The sequence below is a fragment of the Haemaphysalis longicornis genome, unplaced genomic scaffold (genome assembly GCF_048455015.1).
Source record: "Haemaphysalis longicornis isolate Haplotype H1 unplaced genomic scaffold, Haemaphysalis longicornis Haplotype H1 scaffold_2, whole genome shotgun sequence".
NCBI lineage: Eukaryota > Metazoa > Arthropoda > Arachnida > Ixodida > Ixodidae > Haemaphysalis > Haemaphysalis longicornis.
In genome coordinates, this window is record NW_027526295.1 from 1,318,192 (window position 1) to 1,340,861 (window position 22,670).

Below are 22,670 nucleotides of genomic sequence, written 5' to 3' on the forward strand. Positions count from 1 at the left end.
TTAAGATGAAGATCAAGAAGCCTTCGTAACATTTATTAATTTGGTCGTTTGAGCTGAGGTAACTTTGTGTGCCCACAACCATCTCCGCAACTTCCGGACACCTTAGTAATGCATTATCCGAAACTTGATTTCAGGTGTTGGAATGTGCTCAGGTAGCATTCCGGGTACATAAATATACGCACAATGTACGACACACCGAGAAAGTGTACGAAAACAAATGTGCACATAACAAGAGTACGTCATTTTAGGAGCTCATGTTTTAAGGTGGGACGGTGACAATGCGCTCTACTTTATACCACATCATCCTTTCCGGTCGGTCCGAACGCACCGTTGCTGAACCGGTGCGGGGGCCCGAGAAAGCCCGCATGCGGGGCCACCGTGGATGTCGTGGAGGCGAAGCTGATGCAGCTCGATCTGGGCGCCCGGCCCTTGTAGAGTCGCGCGTTTTCGCAGTGGGTGGCCGCGGCGGCAAGGGCCGGACATGAGCCCTGGCGGCAGCGCACGCGATAGTTCAGGCTCTGCCGCTCAGCGCACAGGGCGCGGGATGCCCGCCAGCGCTCCACGTGGTGCCGTATGGTGCTCCGGACCTGAGAAGGCGAGGAAAATTTTCTAAGGCGAGGGCTTTAAAGAAGCGCGCACGTTGTCAGGTTGAAAAAACAGCTGGCCCAGAAAACATGAAATTTCGCGAGCCCGGGACAATAATTACGGGATCACAAACCAAGGAAGGGAGCAGGATGGGGGAAACTTTACTTGATCCTCCAAGTAGTGATAATGAACCACTAAGCGGGGCGCTACCACGTCGCGACCGAAAGGCCAAGCCTCACAGCCACGTCGTGAGCCTACCGCCCAGCCCAGAATTGATCGCCCAGGTCCGGACTTAGAAGTGCAGCGTCCACCTGGACTTGTTCTTAATAATGGGGTCTTCAATTCACTCACAAGACCATAGCATGTATTCCAGTGTGGCTAAACCACCACAGTTCATAGAATAAGGCTCTGTATACGTCTCAGGATAAAATATGTTGACCCCCCGCGGGGAAGGTTAGGTGCCAGTCTGCAGTAAGCGTAATGTAAGTGCCTGAGCCAGGTTTAGTTTAGGATGCGGCGGATTCAAAATCCTGCGGTTAAGGAGATATTACTTTTTTCCCTCATTGTATGTGGAAGGGGAGTCTCTGTTTTCTGAGAGTACCGTCACACTGTGGCGCGGGGCAGAGCGCAGGTTAATATCTCGCGCTGCCTCATGAGCAGACTCGTTGAGAATCAGAGAAGCCCTTCAATCACCCCAAGGTGAGCAGGAAACCAACATAAGGAGTGCTGAAAGATCTGACAGGTCTGCATATATCTGAAAGCAACCTTAGCCACCGAGCCCTTCTCGAACGCCCTAACGGCCGGCTTTGAGTCAGTATACACAAAAGGCCTGCTCCTATCAACCTGGGCGAACGCAATAGCCGCCTGCTCGGCGACCTCCGGTCCATCAGTCCGCACGGAAGCAGCGTTGATGACCGTGCTCTCACTATCGACGACAACTACGGCAAACGCCTTCCCCTCTTCGTTAAAAGAAGCGTCAACGAAGCTGACCCTCTGATTCTCATCGTGAGTGGGTCTCAGAAGGCAAGCCCCCCTGGCATTTCTTCTACGCACATTTCACTGCGGATGCATGGTCCTGGGAATAAGCTTCACTAGATACCGCTGACGGGCCTTCAAGGTTATACCGACGTGAAGCAGCGAAATCCTCTCCTGAAGAACACCTAGCTCTCTCAGAATCTGCCGACCCGCGCTAGTCGTAGAGAGACACACCATCTGCGCTCTTTCCTGAGCCTCAGCTATCTCATCCAGGGTATTATGTATGCCCAGCTGGAGAAGCCGCGCGTTGCTGGTGAGCATAGGCACCTTCAACCCCTTCATGGTGAACTTCCTGATGTGCGTGTCAAGCTTCTTCATCTTTGATGGCTTCCACTTGTGCATGGCGGCCACATAGGTAAAGTGACACAACACAAAGCGGGCATAAGCCGAATTAGACTATCCTCCTCACCCCCTTCTGCATTTTGCCTACCGTCTTCACTAGGCGAACCAAGCTCTGTCTTGGCAACAATTTTCGCGATCGTCAGCGCGTTGGCGCCATTCGACTCAATCAGCATCCCCAAAACCCTGAAGTTATCTACATTGGGTATGATATCCCCATTCCTCGTGTGAAGCTGAATGCTAATCTTGTACACGGGAACCAACCCCCTGGGCCTGGGTCCCCTTCTAGTGGGACTGTACACCAACAGCGCCGACTTGTCGGAAGAGCCCTCTAACCCCGTTGGGACCAAAGAAGTCTCGATTGTATCTACTGCCACCTGCAGAACTCTCTCGATATAGTCCTCACTACCCCCAGGACACAATACGGTTACATCAGCATAGATGGTATGTATATTCTCCTCAAATTCTGTGATCTCCTGGCCAATCCGACCATCGCCAGATTGAACATTGTGGGCGAGATGAAGGCCCCCTTAGGAGTGCCCCTGTCCCCATGATCCAGTGTACCAGACTCCAACTCCACAACCCTCAGGGTAGCCTTACTACCTGACAGGAAGTACCTCAGATAATCGTGAAATCGCGCGCCCAAGCCAAGACCGAAATAGACTTTAGAATATATGAGTGCCGAACATTGTCAAAAGCCGCGCCACGCCCGTCTGTGCTATCTGCGTTCCAAGCGAAGCGCGTCTTCCATCCTTTACTTTTATGCCGCACGGCTATCACATTCAGATAAGCAGACTGTTTCGCCCTAACATCACAAGCCAAGAATAATTTTCTGTGATCTACAATGTTCTGGATGTGAATCGACGGTTCCAGAAACAGTTGCGCTGAAATATAAAAGCCTGCAGAGCAGACACCGCGGCATTTGATCTGCGACGCTCGCTTGTGTACGTCATTTTGCTGACTGCTGCTTTGCCGCCCGTGTATTATTTGAGTTGTTAGGGGAGCACAAAATCGCTCCAATAAACTTGTTTTTCTTGAAGACAACTGCGTCGTCTTTGGCAACGTGACATCTGGTGGAGGTGGTGGGTACTAAGCCTTTATGCTATCTTCGACATCTGGAAGCCGTCAAGCCAGTCTAACCAGAGAAATCCCCCGACTTCAAGGATTCCTACCCTAGTTCGGTTTTCTGCCCAAGAGAAGGAACGCTGCAACCAACACCATGGTGCAAGAAAGAACGTCGCCAATCGTCCTGCAGCAGCCCCGGGAACCGCCATCGTTCCGGGGAGACCCCGCTGAAGACCCCGAAGAATGGTTGGAGAAGCTGGAGCGCGTCTGCATTTTCAACAGGTGGGACGACGAAGAAACATTCCGGCATGTCTTCTTTTACATAGAAGATATTGCTCGAACTTGGTTCGAGAACCATTAGAGCTCTTTGACCGACTGGACTCAATTCAAAGGGAGTTCCTTAAGTCCGTCACTACCGTGGTGAGAAAAGAGCAAGCTGTGCTTTTGCTTGAAACTCGAACGCAGCACCCCAACGAAGGGGTCGTGATCTTCGTTGAGGAGATGAAGCGAATTTTTCGCCGTGCGGACCCCGAAATGACCGAGGAAAAGAAGCTCAGGTTTCCGTTGCGACGCGTGACGCAAGAGCTCGTCGCGTGCCTTGTTCGCAACCCCCCTTCCCTCCCCAAGACCGTGCCGGAATTCACGTCTGAGGCCACCGCGATGGAGAATACGCTCGAAATCCGAACGACGCAGTACGACCGCCCAATCAGTGCGCTGCTTTCGGAGACGATTGGTGCCGGCGCTATTAACTCTGACTCACTACGCGAGACCATCCGTGCAGCGGTGCGGGAGGAGCTGCGGAATCTTTTCCCGATGACGACGCCAGAACCTCAAGTCGCTTCCCTGGAAGACGTGATCCGGAAAGAAGTACAGCAGGATTTGGGAACTCCTATGCCGTCCGAAGCACTCCGCAAGCCAGAGGGTATGACTTACTCCGCGGCTGGTCGTCGACCACGCCGTGTTCCAAAACGTCGTCAAAAGGCCCCGCCGTACCACCGCCCAATGTCGCCCGCCCGATCCCCTGTAACCCGAAACCAAGCGCCAGGGAAGGCCGTGGTGTAGCGAAAGCCCGATAATCGCCCGCTGTGTTACCACTGCGGAGAGGCCGACCGCATCTACCACCGCTGCCCTTACAAGAGGCTAGGTTTGCGTGGATTCTCCGTCGACGCACCTGGCCCTCTCCCTGGCCAACGACCGCGTGAGATTGACGAGTATCTCTCTCAAACAAGCCGTGGCCCAGCCCGTTTCAACCGCTCGGCGTCGTCCTACCCGTACAAATCGCCGAACCGCCGTAACAATGCTGACTTCGCCCGTGGAAGGTCCACCACCCCACGCGGGGGAAGCTAAAAGCAGCAACTTCTGGAGGTAAAGTTGCTCTATCGCAAAAAACAGGAAATTCTCCAACAACGCACCGACTCGCTGAAGACCATGATTCACGACATGACCCGACCCCGACGACCCAATCTAACCCTGACGTGACTCGCGACCACGACGTTAGCAAAACGGCGCGACGCGTACCCGACATGACCGAACCTGTCGATGAGAATACAACGAAGACCACGACGCACAGTGCCCGACCGTCAAGACGCAGAAGCCGATATGCGACGCCCCGTCGCACCCGGAAACTCGAGGAAGGCGTCATGCGACGTCAAGGAGTCCATCGACGGCTTTGACGTCGTCGCCCTCGTAGACACGGGAGCCGACTACCCATTAATGAGCGGACCATTTGCGTCTAAGCGGAAGAACATTATGGCCAGATGGGACGGTCGGCACATACGCGCAGCAGGAGGCCAACTCGTCACGCCAGGTGGAACGTGCACATCCTGCGTCACCATAGACGGCACGACGTACCCTGCCGCGTTCGTTATCTTGCCTAACTGCTCCCGCGACGTGATTCTCGGAGTTGACTTTGTGACGGAAAACGGAGCGATAATTTTTCTGCAGACCAAGTCGATAACTTTTAAAGACGATAGTCTTTCTTGGGCTACTTAAATCCAGAAATTTCGGTCTGTCTGTATGTCTGTCCGTCTGTCTGTCTGTGACTCGATTCAGCCACCCGGCCAAAGTAAAGCAAGGCCTGCGCAATAGTCTTATATAGTCACAGCTAAATCTACCCGTCTAGGTCCGGTGTAATGTTCATAATCGTCAACATTTTTAAAGAAGAAAAAGACATTACGCAAATATAACACAACAAATTATTACAGAAGTGATATTCGCAGTGTTCCTTTATAAAATATCATACATCCTTAACTTTTTGCGAAATTAAATACTTCATTAACTGCAGAAAAAAACTTCCCTCCGCCGTCACCTGCTGTCGCCCGCGCTACTACAGCTTCTGGCGCCAATTTAAGAAATCAACCGGCATCAGTTACGAAAGGTTCCACTAGATAGGTTCCACGTTGTGCTTGCAATGCACGTGGACTAGGGAAACGCGGTTCTATAACAGTTTAAGTAGGCCGCCTCAATTCACGCACGTCTACGCCGTACGGTAGCGTTGGCATCGAGACACCCGGTTTGGAGCAGTGGAACGCGGGAAATTTAAAATGATTTAAGCAAACCTATGGCGTCTTTACCTTGGGAGGGGCGCGACGCAAGAGGAACAACATGAGAGGTGAGCAGGAAAGCGAAGGGCGCATTTACTTGGAAAAAGTCGATAAAGACTGTCGCTTTTGATGACATTTGCAGCGAAAGGAGCAGATACGCGGCCAATTTTTTCCTCCGATCACTCCGTGAAACCGGAACCGAACCCCGAACACCGTGCTGCTGTGGGATCGCCGATGATCATGTCACCCTGCCACCCCGCGCAAGCTTGATGATCACCGTCTACTGCGAAGGTGCTGCTCCCGACGTCAACGCTATTGTGAAGAGTGACCAAAGGTTGCTTCTCGATCGGGGTGCGTCTGTAACAAGAGGCATTGCGCGGTTTAAGCAACGCAAATCCCACGTTTTGATCACTAATTTCAGCGAGGAATACCAGCATTAAACAGGGGCGCTGCAAATGCGTTTCTCCAAGAAACGCAGGAAGCAAGTGACGTGATCGCGGTTCCCGACTTTGAAAGCACCCGAAGATACGTTCAAGCGTCCGAATCCCTTCTACGCGAATCCGGCGTTACCGCAAGAAGAACGGAAGAAGTTATTGGATGTGCTGCATCACTATAGAGAGTGTTTTTGTCGAACTCAAAACTATGTCAGACACCTCAAGCGAAGCACCGAATAATAACCGAAGATGGAGCCCGACGTACCCGACAGTCCCCGTACCGCGTCTCTTCACCCGAGCGGGAAGCCATCCCGACTCAAGCCGACGACATGCTCAGCGACGACATTATACAGCCATCGAAAACCCCTGGGCTGCACCGGTCGTACTCGTGAAGAAAAAAGACGGCACATTAGGGTTTTGCGTTGACTAGCGGCGACTGAACAAAATCACCAAAAAGGACGTGTACCCCCTCCCCCGAATCGATGAGGCCCTCGAACACCTCTGCCACGCGAAGTACTTCTCATTGATGGATCTGAAGACCGGCTACTGGCAAATTGATATGGACGAGAGAGATCGAGAGAAGACTGCATTTATAACCCCAGACGGCCTATACGATTTCAAGGTGATGCCGTTCGGGTTGTGCATGGCGCCAGCAACGTTTCAACGAGTCATGGACACGGTGCTAGCTGGCGTGAAGTGGCACACCTGCCTGGTATACCTCGACGATGTTGTGGTATTCTCGCGGACCTTCGACGAACACCCTGCAAGGTTGCAGTCTGTACTCGAGGCCATCCGTACGTCGGGGTTAACGCTGAAGCCTGAAAAGTGCCGCTTCGCGTACGAAGAACTGAAGAGTTCTGGGCCATGTCGTCAACGCCGCAGGAGTCCGGCCTGATCCGGCGAAAACTTCCGCCATAGCGAACTTCCCAAGACCGAAAGACAAAAAGGGCGTGCGGGTGCTTCGTCGCAAACTTCGCCCGCATTGCAGACCCACTCACCCGCTTGACGAAAGATAGCACCCCTTTCAGCTGAGAAAATGCGCAAGAAACAGCCTTCTGCGAGCTGCAACAATGCCTGCAAAGCCCGCCTGTGCTCGCCATTTCGACAAAAACGCCGAAACGGAAATGCACAGGGACGCTAGTGATATAGGATTGGGTGCCGTCCTCGTACAAAAGCAAAGCGGGTGCGAGAAACTAATCTCCTATGCCAGCCGTGGTCTGTCCAAGGAAGAAAGAAACTACTCAGCCTTTGAGAAAGAGTGCCTCCCGATTATATGGGCCATTTCAAAATTTCGCCCATACGTGTATGGAAGACCATTCAAGGTTGTAACAGACCACCATGCGCTCTCTTGGCTCGCCAATTTGAAAGACCCCTCTGGCCGTCTTGCTAGGTGCACCTTGCGCCTGCAAGACTTCGACGTTACAGTAGTCTATAAATCCGGCAGGAAACTCTCCTACGCCGACTGCCTGTCCCGCGCCCCCGTCAACCCACCACCACAAGACTCCGATGAAGACAGCGCGTTCTTCGGAGTCGTTGCGGAGAGCGACCTAGCTGCCCAGCGTCGTGCCAACCCCGACTTACGCGTCATGATCCACTACCTCCAAGGATAAAACGTCGCCGTGCCCAGGGCCTTCAAACGCAACTTACCTGCATTCAGCCTGATAAACTCCGTCCTCGTGAAGAAGAATTTCAGCCCCGGAACGACAAACAATTATCTTCTTGTCATCCCGGCAGATCTTCGTGACGATATTTTGGAAGCGTGCCACGACAACCCGTCTTCTGGACATCTCGACACAGCTCACACAATTGGGAAAATCAAGAAGAAGTACTACGGGCCCCGCCTTGCATCCGACGTCACCCACTACGTCCGGAGCTGCCGTGACTGCCAGCGACGAAGAACGCCACCGACGATACCCGCCGGACTTCTGCAGCCAATCGCCGTCCCATATAGGCCCTTCCAACAGATTGGAATGGACCTTCTGGGCCCGTTCCCTACATCCCGATCCGAGAACAAGTGGATTGTTGTAGCGGCAACTATATGACGCGCTACGCCGAGGCCGCCGCTCTTCAGAGGTGGGCTGCATCACAGGTCACAAAGTTCTTCATAATCCAAGTTGTGCTGCGACGTGTAGCCCCGGAAGTCCTAATCACGGACCGCGGAACGGCCTTTACTGCGGAGCTGATGCAAGGGATAGCTACAGAAACACGGATCACCGAAGAATGACGGCGTACCACCCCCAAACGAACCGACTAACGGAACGCCTGAACAAGACAATCGTGGATATGCTGTCAATGTACGTCGACGTTGAACATAAGACTTGGGACGAAGTGCTCCTGTATGTCACCTTTGCGTACAACATGGCTATCGAGGAAACAACGCAGATGACGCCGTTCGAGCTTGTCTACGGAAGACGGCCGACTACGATGCTCGACGCCATACTTCCGCACGTAGAAGACGACGACCTCAACGCCGACGTCCAAGGATACCTACAGCGTGCGGTGGAGGCCCGCTAGCTGGCTGGAGTTCGTACAGCGGACCAGCAGCTGGTCGATGCCGGGCGCTACAACGTCCGACGCCGAGACGCCGAGTACCACCCTGGGGATCGTGTGTGGGCTTGGTCTCCCATCCGTCGACGCGGACTAAGTCAGAAACTTCTGCGACGGTATTTCGGACCCTACCAGATTCTACTGCCTGTTGGCCACCTTACCTACGAGGTGATCCCCGATGGTGATTCCAGAACATCACGACGACGCACGCGGCCCGAAGTCGTCCACGTGGTTCGCTTGAAATTTTACTATGCAAGATGACAGACTTTTTCGTTGTGGTTCGTTCGGACTGTTTTTTCTTTTAGCATCGGGTTGATGCACTCTTGGAGGGGGGGTAGTGCCGCGAAGAGGGTATGGGTTTGTTTATTTTTTATTTGTTTTTACTGCCGGGCCACGCCCGGCTGTGCTATCTGAGTTACAAGGGAAGCGCGTCTTCCATCCTTTACTTTTATGCCGCACGGCTATCACATTCCGATAAACAGACTGTTTCGCGCTAACGTCACTAGCCCAGAATAATCTTCTGTGTTCAATGTTCTGTGTTCAATGTACAATGTTCTGGATGTAAATCGACGGTTCCAGAAACACCTGCGCCGAAAGATAAAAGCCTGCAGAGCAGACGCCGCGGCATTCGATCTCCGACGCTCGCTTGTGTACGTCACTTTGCTGACTGCTGCTTCGCCGCCCGTGTATTATTTGAGTTGTTAGGGGAGCACAAGTTCACTCCAATAAACTTGTTTTTCTTGAAGACAACTGCGTCGTCTTTGGCAACGTGACAATATTTAGGGGTCTCCCGTTTCTGTCGTCTTTTTAATTAAAGTTTGTGCCTCATTCCAGTCTTTTTAGCGTCCTATTCGTCTGTATACTACCAGAAGTTCAGCATGTTGCACTCCTTGCCCGCCGTGATATGATCACCTCCACACAGTTCACACATTCTGGAGTACAGCGATGGGCTTCTCCGGGATTGAGAGAACCGCAGCTCCTGCGAACCGCTTCTTCCGGTGAGGGGGCAGACGTCAGCGCGATGTCCCAACTTTGCGCACGCACAACAAACATCTATCTGCTTGCGGTAAAGCGTGCATCTAACCAGTGCGTTACCATACCAAACAAAGTCGGGCACCTTGTACCCCTCGAAGGCGATGATGACCGTGCCCGACTCGTTGATGCCCTTGGCAGCCAGGGCCAGGGGATTACGCGGGTTAACAATCTTGCGATGGATCACTTTACGGCTCTCGCTGAGAGGAACGATTCTTATTATTCCCTTGCACGTTTCATGCGCCGCCGCATCTTATGCCGCAGCTTCCTGCATGTGCCCAGCAATGCACCAACCCTTGATCCTCAAGTACTTCGTAGCACTTTCTTACTTCGGAGTGCTAGCCACCACAATATTCTGTTGAAAATTCGGGCAGATAGTGTCCGCTTCTCGCTTCACGTCGTCTATGCAAGCCGCAGCCGTTATTGCATCAGCCACCATGGCCGAACCAATGTGGCGGTATTAGGACCACCCGTGATCCTGACGATAATACTGATATCATTTTTCTGCAGCGGAGCCATTTGAGCGTGCCGAATGATACCCCTTTCGACACTACATGGCGAGGTTTTACTCACTCGGCCGTTCGTGAGTCCCAACCCGACGTTATGGCTAATAGCGTTGCTGTCAAATGGTAGCCTTGCCTTGGTCGTCGAATTCCTCTCGCTGTGAATTTTCCCGCCAGTATCCTCCGAAACTTCTTCCGGAGCAATATCTTCATGCTCCACAGCATACTCCACCATGACAAGAGCTTCAGACGGCCGGAATTCCGGCACGGCCCACGAGCACGGCGGGCCCGGCGATTAAGGTTAACACCTCCGGCGGCACGGTCGACACAAAAAAAGCCGTAAAATCCCGCAAATTCCGCTCACTGGGACATTTCCGCTATCCCGATGTACCTGGTAACTTCGCGGATCCGTTTTTCACAAAATTAGGCACGCACGAGAAAAATATCCGTTCAAAAGTGCTCCTATAGGCGGGAGCCGACACGAACACGTCCTGCCTCTCCGTCGCCCCCTGGCGGCCTTGCCAAGGAAGGGGAACAACAATGTTATAGTGGGCTCGGAAGAGGTCTCTGAGAAAGGGTGACACCACAACGGCCGCAAAATGGCGATGGCTAGCGAGCGGAACGAGCTTTGTAGCGTGCTATCCAGGTGTCCAAACAAATGGTGGCAGTAGCCGGCGTGGAAGCTGAACAGCAGGTCAACAGGAACCTCCTGGCCTTGACAAGCGATCAAAATGCGTCTACGCCGGGTGCTCTCCACGGGAATGGTGAACGGGCGACGGGATCATAAAGTTAGGCGGCAGATCACCAGAAGTTCCAACTAGTGTCCAACTAGCCTTCACATTCATACAAATTTCTAAGCATCCGCCAATATTTTTTATCGCGGCTGCTCATGATCTCGGCCTTCGCCAAAAAGGCACAGCTCATGCGAAAGAGCTGAACCTATTAATGTAGACCGTGTGTCATGTACTCCTCCCCCTATGCCACTGCGCCATAGCGCCATCCTTACAACATAATTTATACATTCATTATTCGCTACTTTTCAGTCGCGTTTCTTCCCAAAGCGCGATAATAGTTTGCTTGACCCTTCCCGTTAATAAAGGTACTTTACACGACATTTTTGAGTTCATGCCTGGTGTAGATAATATCACTGCTACAAATCTGGGTGATTGTTATCTACGGCAATATGTTTTCCCACACAACGGCTCAAGAGAAGTGATTAATGAAAATTGACTTCCATAACGATAGCTCCACCGGCTCGCTCAGTGCATCCGCTACGTAACTGCATAGTCTTCAGCTGCTCGCAAAATCTCGGCGCTTATAAGCAATCGAAACATGTACGTGGAGATATAGTTATTTTTAAGGCAGCAGCAGTGCATCCCCAACACAATTTCACCGAGGAGACGTGATGAATATCTGTTTAGTTTTGAAGAAAACTACCATCATAACCATCATTGTAAACAGGCTGTTTGGTAGACGTCACGGCTTCTCCCATTTTCCTCCGACCACCCTCGTTTTACGATGGCTTTGTTTACTCTTTGCCTTCAAGTATTCAGATTTAATCCCTGCATTAAGGTCTATCGGCCAATTTATTCCCGTCTCCGCGTAATCCATCTGTTACCCTAATGGTCCGGTGGTTGTCACTTTTCCTCGTTAAGCGCCCAGTCCAAGCACGGTGCTTCCTTTTCATTTGAGCTGTGATGTCTTCCACCTTAGTTTGTTACCGGATAGTGTACCTTTCTTATCTATCTGTAAGCGTTACGTCTAGTATCTTTCTGTCCATTGCCACTTGGGCTAACCTCAGTTTTCCCCAAAGGCGCTTAGTACGGCTCTAAGATTCTGTCCCATAACTCAGCACTGCCACTCTGCTTGGTGGCGTACGTTTTCCCTTCTCCAACAACGGCCACTTGCTCTTCGTTGTAAGAGCGTGCTTGCGGAAGCGTTAATAGCTCCCGGTTGCAAAGAGAGCGAGGCAATAGGATGCGATCTCTACAAAATTGTTTCCAGCCTGTTTAGAGGAGGGGGTATTAACGAGGATTCAATCGGAGAAGAAAGGATAGGAGTGCGAATACATGAGCCGCTTTAGATTTTCAGCCAACATTTTTTTTGTTCAGTGTATTACGCGAACTGCTACTATGCCTTAGGAGCTCAAATCAGAAAGCTCTCTACGCATAAAGAACGATATAAAGACTTGCAAGGGTTAAGGCTTGGGCGAGTTGGTGCATGATTATGAAAGGGGAACAGCGCAAACTCAGACAGGACACAAGAAGAAGGAGGTGACAAACACGAGCGCTGACTTACAACTGAGGTTTATTCCTTCGCTTTCCACATATATATGCTAATAGTCAAAAGCACAAGAAAAACCGAAAATTTCACGATAGAAGGAGATACGAAGCCGCTCGTCACGCTTCAACGACGCCATGTGGCACAAACACTAGCTGTACTATTGAGGGACAGATAATTAATATCTTTCTGCGAGAGGGACAAGGAAGGAACACAAACACATTTATCTTTTCTGCGCAATATTTCTGCGGCTTCAATTATTTCTCTTGTTATTTTATCTTTGTGTCTTGAAATGACCTGCGTTTTTTGAAATATTGGGGCGCAATCACGGCAATCCCGACAGTGGACACCTAAGTGGCCACTAATCGCCGTATGTACATTGTAGTTATGTTCGGCTGTAGTTATATTACGTTCCGCTGTCTTGTGGGAAAACGTACGTAGGCCAAATTGGACGATGCCTAAATGAAAGATTAAAAGAACATAACTACAGAGAAGCTCATGGAGAAGCTCATGGAGCGGCGAACAAAATCTGCTCGCTCCGTCGCGCCGCCGTGTCAAGACAGACCTAAATTATTCTTACACCATGCTCTAAACTGACAAAGTTCTTTGCATAAAACAGATGAATAACTACCGGATATTCCTCACTTGAAGTCGGGAAAAAGCTTTTTAAAGGATGGTTGCCCTAAAGTTATTCCTGCTGTGCTCGATGTTTTCCTCATTTTTTGAAGAGCAAGAAAATGAATACTCGGTGTTCTTTTCCCGCAGCTTGATTATGTAAACTTTTTTTATGTTCTCAAAGCATTAGCAGTTTTGATTCAAAGCGTCAGTACGCGCCAGTTGCTCTTCAGAATTGCAGCATATTTTCAAGACCGTCAGCGCCTTCTTCAGTATATGTACAAAATACACCTACAACCATTATGCTTCATTGCTGTACTACCTAAGAACCTTTCCCCTGATGTGCAAGCGAAAACGTAATAATAGAGCTCATCAAGTATGCTTAATTACCGATTAGCTCGCAAGAAAGACATTTTGCCGTAGGCAAGTGCTATATCATTTTTATGTCAATACCAGTTCTGCAAGAAATCACTTACCTCTCCATTAAAGAAGCAGTACAGAACCGCCACCGTAAACCCCTGCAATGAAAGAAAAAAAATATTATTTCTTCACGATATAGTGATTACAAAATCAGTAGAGTCGAATCGTCAAGCGGATATCTTATTACATGCGTCTTTTCTGCTTGTATTCTTCCCTCACAGACAGAGATCATGTTATCCCAGCCTCCTTTACTGCGCTTTGATCATAAGGGCCTTTTTCGAAATGAAGATTATTCAATTAGTTTTTACCGCCTTTGAACTCCTGGCGCACCATCTGCTGGGACCGCGCGCATATTAATTTCTTGTTTTAGGTCTGCTCAGAGCAGCGCCAGGGATCCTCATTTGTTTTTTGCGTCGCTTTTGTCTCGCCCCGCTTCGGCGCTGTTTCGCAAGCCGTGTTTTTTACGTGCTGTTGGAAAACCAATACCACGCATTTCCTAATTAAAAGAACCATCTTACTCCTAGTTACATCTCTACCTTCTGCTCGAATAGGCTTTATGTTTCCTTTGAACTGAAGAATGTCTGCATATGAACCAGGCCAGCAGATTTAGTATTTCGAAACGCTCTTGGTTAAATATTCTTTGCACTAATCATGAAGTAACGTGTTTGATTTAACTAGCTTGGGCCATTTTACGGGCCTTGTCTTGTTTACGACAACGCAACACTTTGAAGCTATCGAGCCAACTCACGTTTTTGCATTATTAAAGCATTAAAGCTGCCAAGTGCTCGAGTTTGATAATCACAAACCTTCTTTTAGTTCTTAGTGGTATGCAGAACACACTGGTCAAAATTTCCATCAAAAATTGGTGACCTCCAGTTCTGTGAAGAAGGATGACCATCGTAGTAGGTCGCAGTGCAATGAATGTTGTTTTGTAATTTGGGATTGAGGATTGTTCCTACCTAATTGGTTTAATAAAACTTGGAAAGCCTACCGTTTTGTTTGAGGAGACAAAGATTCAGTTATTCGTTTAAATCCCGCGTTGTAGGCATCTTACTGTCTGTATAACACACCAACACAAACCGTTAGACAATGGAGGACAGAAGTCAGGGAACATCGGGCTGTGAGACATCCACGTTGATACCCCCCTCCAGAAGAACGGGCATGTAAACGGTGAGCGCGTGAGTCCTGCCGGCGCGTGCACGCCCCCACATCAAAGGCGCGCATAAAAATGGCGTGGGGAGATGACTATCCGCGTGAAGAGCTGTATAGAGACCGGGAAGCTGAACGGGTGGCGCCACCACTCGGCACTGCCCTCGTTATATGGAATGAGCCGGTGCATTGGACTACGCAGCCTCCCTTCTTTTTGCCGTGTGTGCTTCGGTGCTTTGAATGTTTTGGTGGGGTTGTGAGCGGATATGTGCGGTGAAACGAAGTATAGACAGATGTCTTGGGTTCTTAGATGCAAGAACGGCTACGTAAACTCGTCGGGCGCTTCTGAGGTTGGCTATGGGCTACATTGACCTGAGATATTTTTGCAGCGCTCTACGCCTGGCTCCACCCTATCTAAGCACGAATAAAACTATTAGTACAAGTATTCTTTATGACCACTTAAAATTATTTTGAGTGGTTTCAATGACTACGGTTTCCACGCCAGCCTTAACGGTGGGATACCTCGATAGGTGTGCTTTGAAGAGAAAGACACTTACGTACGAGATCGATTACCGTGTGGCCGAGGAAACGTCGCGACAGTTTACACTTTCTTTCTGTAACCTTGAGCATTGTGCTTTCGGTTTTCTTGGCATGGGAGCCTGAGAACTGATGCAGAGCTCCCACGTTGAAAGTGGTCATTTCATGAAGAGCCAATGTTATTTACTCACCCAACAGCCCAAGCTACACAGCATCCCCTTTCCCCTTTCCAATTTTACCACCTTCGTGGAATAGAGGCTGGAATCGAAAGTTAAGAAATGTGGCAGTGTTCACGTCAGGCTGCGTTTTTAATGCTTAAGTAGTCTTTGCCGAGTACCTAGGAAAATTGTGCAATGCCTTGTGAAGAAACCAGAAACTCGCGACTTGTTGCATGAAATATGGGTGCATCAGCCCGAGTCCTAGAGCACAGACGCATTTCCGACAGGCTGGAAGCAGTTGGAATATGTATAGGGCTGCATGCACGTGCAATATTAAACATACAAATTATCCAGCCTTCGCTCTAACGACGACGATGGTTGAACGCGCAGCTTTCTTCGTGCGAAAAAAAATAAGAAAGGGTCAAAATCAAAGACGCTGCGATCAAAAGACCAAACTGCTTGCTGGTCACAAGCAAAGCTCCACTAGTCAAAGCTTAAATCCAGAAGGCAACCAACGAAACCCACACGACAAAGCTTTGCGATAAACCTTCATAGTCATTAGAGCGCGGAGTGCATGATTTTTTAACCGTAGGTGGCAGCTTGTAAAACTTGACCGCAGCGTCTAGTTGCGAAACTTAGGGCACGTTTTTAGCTCCCTCCTGTCTCTCGTCCATCGCCTGCACCGGCATTACTTTTTGAAAAACCATTTACCAACTAACCAGCAACCATTGTAAGTGTTGCAAAGGATGCTTTTCTACGACAAGCAATAACGTTATACTATCATGCAGTATTTCCTCTGTAAACAATTCCCGATGACTGTAGTAAACGTATTTCTGTGAAATAAAGATGTTTCTACCGAATTTAATTAAGTTAGGGAGCGTCGTTTATCCCACGTTCTGTTTTTGTTGCAAATCTTTGAAGGCATCCTCCAACTTTGTCTTTCGCTTGTGCACAATGGCGTTTCGTCATCAACTGTCAAAGGCCAGCGCCGCAGCATTCCTGGATCGGCTGCACACACCGCTTTTGTAGGAGCATTAAGCTGCATGAAACGACAAACTGCATGCAGGCATGAAAAATGTGCATTAAGGAACACACTTGCTTGACTTCCAGCTTGGCGCATTGAGCATCGCTGAGAACTTCTTGCTGGGCTAGGTGGTGAATAGTTGCCATGATTTGAAGCGCAACAAAAAACACGGGAGAAGAAAGAGTGTACACAAGACAGGCGTTATCTCGTCCAAAAGACACAGTATACCAGTAGTGCCTGTCTCGACTACTCTGTTTTTTTGTCCGTGTTTTTTAAGTGCGAATGCACTTTATAAGCGACCCTGAATTCCGTTGACCGCCGTCCGTCCACATAGCAACAGCTGCGGGTGCGCGCGCTCCTCGTCTTCCTTGGCAACGGGGGCAGATGGGCGCGCGCTGCCTGGCCGCTGACATGGCACATACCCACGTGGGGGATTGGCCAGGAATCTCCTCGCAAGGAATCTCCTTTGAAGGGATTCCTCGCGGCCTGGCCTTTGCGAGGAACTGTCAGATACGCGCCGTCATAGAACAACCTCTAACGGTTCATTTCAGCGACCATAAAGCACTGATCGTGGCGGTCGAGTACATCGATAACACCGGCAGGTGCTGATGTGTAAATAAATACTGTGGCACTTTATTGCGTGTTTGTGTGTGTGTGTGTGTGATTTCATTCCCTCTCGAACATACACTTTAATTCACCAAGATTTCCAGAGAGGGACTAACGGGGTGTGTGAATCCCCACTTGATCACGCGGGGTGTTAAAGGCAACGAACGGGCGAATGCCAACACAGTTCAACATAACTCCCCCTCATAGCATCACCCGTGCATTCGCACTTCCCCATGCTCCCCTTCGGGGAAATGCGGGTGAATTTTTGTTGCGCTTCAAATTATGGCAAGCATTGCGTGTCGTCTGCTATTTGTAATTTTTGAGTATGGGCGCAAATTACACACATGCCTCGTAAAGATCGCCTCTACTTTCAAGATTTACCGATCTCAAAAAAGTCATTCTGGTCATCTACGCTTTGCGTGCCGCACCGCGGCAGAACGACAGAGAGCCATGCACAATTGCACCGCGCTGACCGCCACCGGCATTCCACCGACGAGCGGTTCGCTCGGGTGGCGCTGTTCGCTGAAGCGACGATGGTGCCAAACAACGGCCGCCCGGTCCCTATACACTACTCGGTAAAGAGGCGGCGGCGGTGGAGAGGGGTATAAACTGGGGCTCTAACCTTACGCACTACGTAGTTGAACATGCTCCACTGTGCAACACAGAAGACAACGCTTGCACCGATCTTCACACCGGTGCAAGCTTAACATTTAAACACAAATGCATTGCTGGGAAGAAGAAGTCACAAGGGGAATATTAAGACGTCTAATATCAAAATATGGAAGCTATGAGGCCTTTTTTGTCATTTTTAATAAATTTTTCATCAAGCTGAACCCACGTCCCCAAGTTTTCGTTCCACGCGGGCGAGAGAACACTGGGGAATAGAGATATACAGCTTCTCTGCAAAAAAAAAAAAACCTTCATACCCAAAGAAAGTGAAACAGTTTCTACATTTTTATGACTGTATTCCAACAAAACAGGGTTAATAGAGGTTGTAAAAGCCTGCTCTGTGCTCACAGTGTACTGAAATAACGCCACCCTGCCCGAGTTTTCTCAGTTGCGGGATTGTATGGTTGCGCAATATTATGTACTCTATTTCAGAAAGCAGTAAAGCAATGTCTAAAAACTCAAAACACTTCAGAAGAAATTGTAAAACCTTTGCGTTTCTAAAGAAGGTGGGAATAAAACTCTGGTAATTTCTTTTTTCCTTATCATGCGAGAAACTCCATCATTAATTTTATACTTACGGGTAACGGTTTCTGGAAGTACTGACTGCCGAATCATTCCTCAGGTTTGCATGCAAAAAACCTGTGCTTTGTAATTTGGCACGTTATTTCTCGTAATATTCAGTTGGGCATACATTGGCAAAACCCACTTGCTTTCTCTCGCGCTCTCACTCACCATTAGCGCTCTTCCCTCCCACTCGCACTTACATTCGCCACTCGTACCTTCCAATCGCACTCACTCGCACTTAGTTAGCACTCGCATCCTCCACTCCCATTAGCTCCCAATCCAGCTGCCCACTCACATTCACCTATCGCAACTCTCGCTCACCACTCGCATCCTTTATTCACACCCCCTCGCGCATCCACTAACCCCTCGCATCCTCCACTACCACTTTGTCGCATTCCCGCTCACCGCTCCCATTCGCCACTCCACCCACTTTCACTCCACTCACCACTTAAGTCCCGCACTCACGCTGACAACTCACAACAGCCACTCACACTTATTCGCACATCCATGAGATTACGCTTTTTTCTTTACACCAGGGGAATTTCAGTTTCCCTTCATCTCGATAAATAAAAATATTTATTCTCCCTCTCTCTCTATCTTTTCTAAAGCACTTGAATAATTCCTTTCTGCGAAAATAATCGAGGTGGCGTCCTTATGGGCGGAGGGTGGGGGCGGTGGGTAGTTCGTTGCAGTGACGATGATGATAATGTTTGTGTATGTGACGGTTATAATGATAATATTATAATGAAATTACAATAGTATATAATAATACCCGCACAAATCAACCGCATTTATTTAGCACTCACAGACACGGGCAAAAGAAAAATAGTAAACGATAAAAATAATATTTTAGTCGTATTTTGTTAAGTGGAAGTTAGCTGCAGTACCAGTCATGAATATATTTGCGAAACTTAAGTGCGTATACGTGTTGTCACTGCTTGTGTCAGCGAAACGGGGGGAAGCAGGGCAAGAGTCGTAAACGGCTCATGAATTTGTGTTCGCACGCACGCATGAAAAAAAGTCGGACACAAAGAGTAACGAAGCAGCTCACATCCAAAACTCTCAAAGCTTGATACGACTTAAATTATTAAAAGCTACCTTCCTGCTATGGATAATTTTGAAATTCTTAAATTTTAAACACTGCCTTGGCAACAATAATTTCGTATTGTCAGTTCCATTATCGTTGGTTGCGTAATGAGTGCTCACGTGGGAACTAAATGGACAAACATTCGCATACAATGGACTTGCAAAGTAGCTTCCACATCTGTAAACACCCGCTTAGGCGGAGATGTATCCTTTGAGGTCCCGAAGTTCCTGCCGTGAATTTGACTCTGCGCAATATTGTGAAGTTTAAGGTACATCTGTTTAGGTACGAATGCGATTTCGGCTATGCTCCTCTGTATTTTCACTGCTCCTTACTTACTGATAAAATCGGGTGGTACCTAAAGAAACGCTTACAAATGACAAGGGCTCAACCCTTTCATGTGTGTCGCTCTCCCAGGGTCGAGGACTCTGAATGGCTAGATACACCGTGCACGCGACTTGCTGATCTAGGGAGCAGCCTGTAATACAGTTTTACTTGGCTCTTGGAATAAAAAAGAAAAAGAGGGAAACGGCTGGCGGAAGGACTTTTACTGGAACGGACGTTTCCGAAAAAAGCTATTCGCTGTTCGCCGCATGATAAGGTACCAGTAAGGGGGTTCTGTTTTGAATGAAATACTCGTAGCAGGATACTAGTGCAGAATAGCTTCTATCTGCGCAGGTTAGTACAAAACAGGCGAGAAGGCAGCTCTCACGTGGGCTAACAAAGTCAGAAAAGGAATACAGCCACGTCTCCGTACTTCTGGCCTATCTGTAGAAGTACAATTTTTCCCAAAATAAGACGTCACATTAGCCTGTGTTTACTTCCTCGTATGCCCACCCTGCATAGTTTAATGACTCCATTCACAGTATATACCGCACGCAAATATCTCTCGAACCGTGAGACAAACGCCCGTTCTTCAATAAATGTCCGTTCGCATATAATTGTTTAACACATTACGCCACTTCATTTAAGTCTCCGTTACCACGTTATCGCGTTTTCAACTCTCAACAGAGAAGTATTATGGTACTAAAGGTGCAAACAGCCAGACGCAAAAGTATCAGAGACCTGAAAGTTTGGCTGGTAGATTTGTCCTGAAGGTTCTCACTTTGTAGCCTCATATATTGTCTTGCCTGAATAATGGTTTCCATACTAGTGAGTTCTCTCGTTATTTATTTTTTTTTCAGCGGACTTCTGCGTGTTGTTTCGGTGGTCACATTTTTTCCGCCGATGTCTGTGCACGGGCTAGTCAGTCATAGCCTGCTAGGATGTCACGCAAAACAGCCGTGGTTTACGCTTAAATGATTACCCAAACAATGGACCATTCTGCACTGCGGCAAAAATAAATCCCATCTCTCATCTACGGCCCCAAAAAAAAGACGGGCTTCATCTCATTCCTAACGCATACACGGGACGTAGTGGCTGTCTTAACATGCTGGTTTAATATTACATTGATTTATTACAAGGTTGAACGTGCTATCACTAAACAGGCGATGAGGCGCTGTGCGGTGGAGACCGCCGGATTAACTTTGAGCACCTGAAAATCTCTGACGTGCGCCATAATGTCGAACACACTGGTGTTTTTGCTCTTCGCATCCGTTAGAAAAGCGGCCGTAGCGGCCGGGAATCGAACTCCCGTCCTTGGGCTTAGCAGCACAACGCGTCAGCCTCTGAGCCACCGCGGCAAGTGAGTTGAACATTCTAGAAAGACGCAGTGGCCACTTGCCTGAGTGGAGAGCAGAGTTATCTGGAGGTAGGTGAAGATAATTTTGGCCGTCTTGTGGGAAGGCGTCCAAATGACCAGGACATACGTGACTCCCAAAAGGGGAATCAACACAAGTAAGGCCTTGGCCGCTTTCCTGCAATTGGTGAATACCATGCACAGAACCGAACATGCACTAAAAGTTTCAGCATTTGCTTTTTTTTTCAATAAACTAGACAGCGACTCATTGACATCTGTGCTCACGTGAGAAATAAACAGTACTATAAAAAATAGCGGCTGGTTTATTTAAAAAAATGGAGGAGTTTTGATCAAGCATTTGTCACAGGGACGGCGCAAAAAAAGGCGCTCTAACTGCTTCAAAGTCAGACGGCGCTTTCATACAGCTGGTGTTTACTAGACCACTGATACGTTCGACAAGTCGCGTTAAGAGCAATACAGATGCCAATTAAATGTCAGCGTAACGTGAAACGTTACTGATCGAGAACGAAGCCACGGTATGGGACTGTCACAGTACGTTTTATGTCTGGATATTTGATTTCTCTAGCTATCTTTCTGCCCTTCCGGTGAATGGTGCACTTTTTGAATCTGCAAGAACTCTAAAAGCTCCCGTGTATTGTTATAATTTAGGGACACACCGACGTACTGTCATTCAAGACATGTTTATTGAGTCTGGCTGGTGCATAACCAAGAGGGCGTCCACGACACCATTCGTAGGGATACCTGGGTTGGAAGCACCTTTTTTGGGAAACTGGCCGTCGAACACGAATATTGAGCTTTAGAGTATAACGGAAGTCAAATCCTTAAAATTATTTAGAAATAACCTGCAATTAGCTAGCTCGGCTGTTCACAACAGTAGCGAACACACACGACTAACCTTTCCTTCATAGCGAGAACTACAGAATTCACGCCATACTCGCTTTCTTCTTTCTCCGTGGCTGTTCTTTGCTTTATAGAGGCTTAAGTGTAATATCAATGGTTCCATTCACTGTGCTTCAAATGTTTCGCATGAGATGGTTAACAGCCGGGCCCCAAATTTCACTAACACTGCCCCTGACTTAATGCAGCCCAACACCGGTAGTGCTTTGAACGGGGAGGTCTCTACAAAGCGGTTCCTGCCAGTTTTTCTTGCTTACAGTGCCTGAAGTTAGACAGATTTCTCAATGTTAAGCAAAGAAACTGTAACAGCGCAGCTGAAGGGGGATACCAAAGCAGCGGCCCACCCGTTGTACTGGTAAACTTGTTGCTATGGCCTTGATGGTTGCAAAACAGCCCGACAGGACGGGACACAGGCGACACAGAAGCAACTCTTGTTTATCCGTCCATGTGCCGTCCGACAGCGGCGTTTTCAACTTCGGGTACATATTTTACTTACTACGATTCAATTGAAGCCCAAGACTATCTTTATTACGAGGAAGACCGCGTACTGCGTAACGCGTCTGCCGTCTAACGGGGTTTGCGGAGTTGGGCAATAGATAACAGACCCGTATGTAGATATCTAGTCGCAATGCAGTGATTTTATAATAGATCACATGCAATTCCTTAAAAACAACATTTGCCAGCGGAACAAAATGAACCCGAAATGCTTGCAGAACCTGCAATGCTAACCTTGTGTACTACACCCGGCCTTGTGCTTAGACAGCCGCTATAAAACTTGCTCATTTTACACGATGGTGGCAGTTCTTTTATTTTCAGGCATGGAAAAATTTCAAACCCCAGGAATAGCACTTTGTTTCATGGGTTAGTTATTTCGTCAGGGTGTGG

The 22,670-nt window shown here is 48.8% G+C and overlaps 1 protein-coding gene across 1 annotated transcript in view; it reads right to left on the reverse strand.

The window, feature by feature from the left end:
- Positions 1-290: 290 nt before the first annotated feature.
- Positions 291-22,670, reverse strand: part of LOC144168682 (diuretic hormone receptor-like) — a 182,249-nt gene continuing 159,869 nt past the window's right edge. The window contains exons 11-13 of the mRNA XM_077697617.1: positions 20,913-21,045; positions 13,455-13,496; positions 291-587 (exon numbers count right to left, since the gene is read on the reverse strand). Of these exons, the coding sequence (XP_077553743.1) occupies positions 291-587; positions 13,455-13,496; positions 20,913-21,045 (472 nt within the window). The remainder of the gene's footprint in view (positions 588-13,454; positions 13,497-20,912; positions 21,046-22,670) is intronic.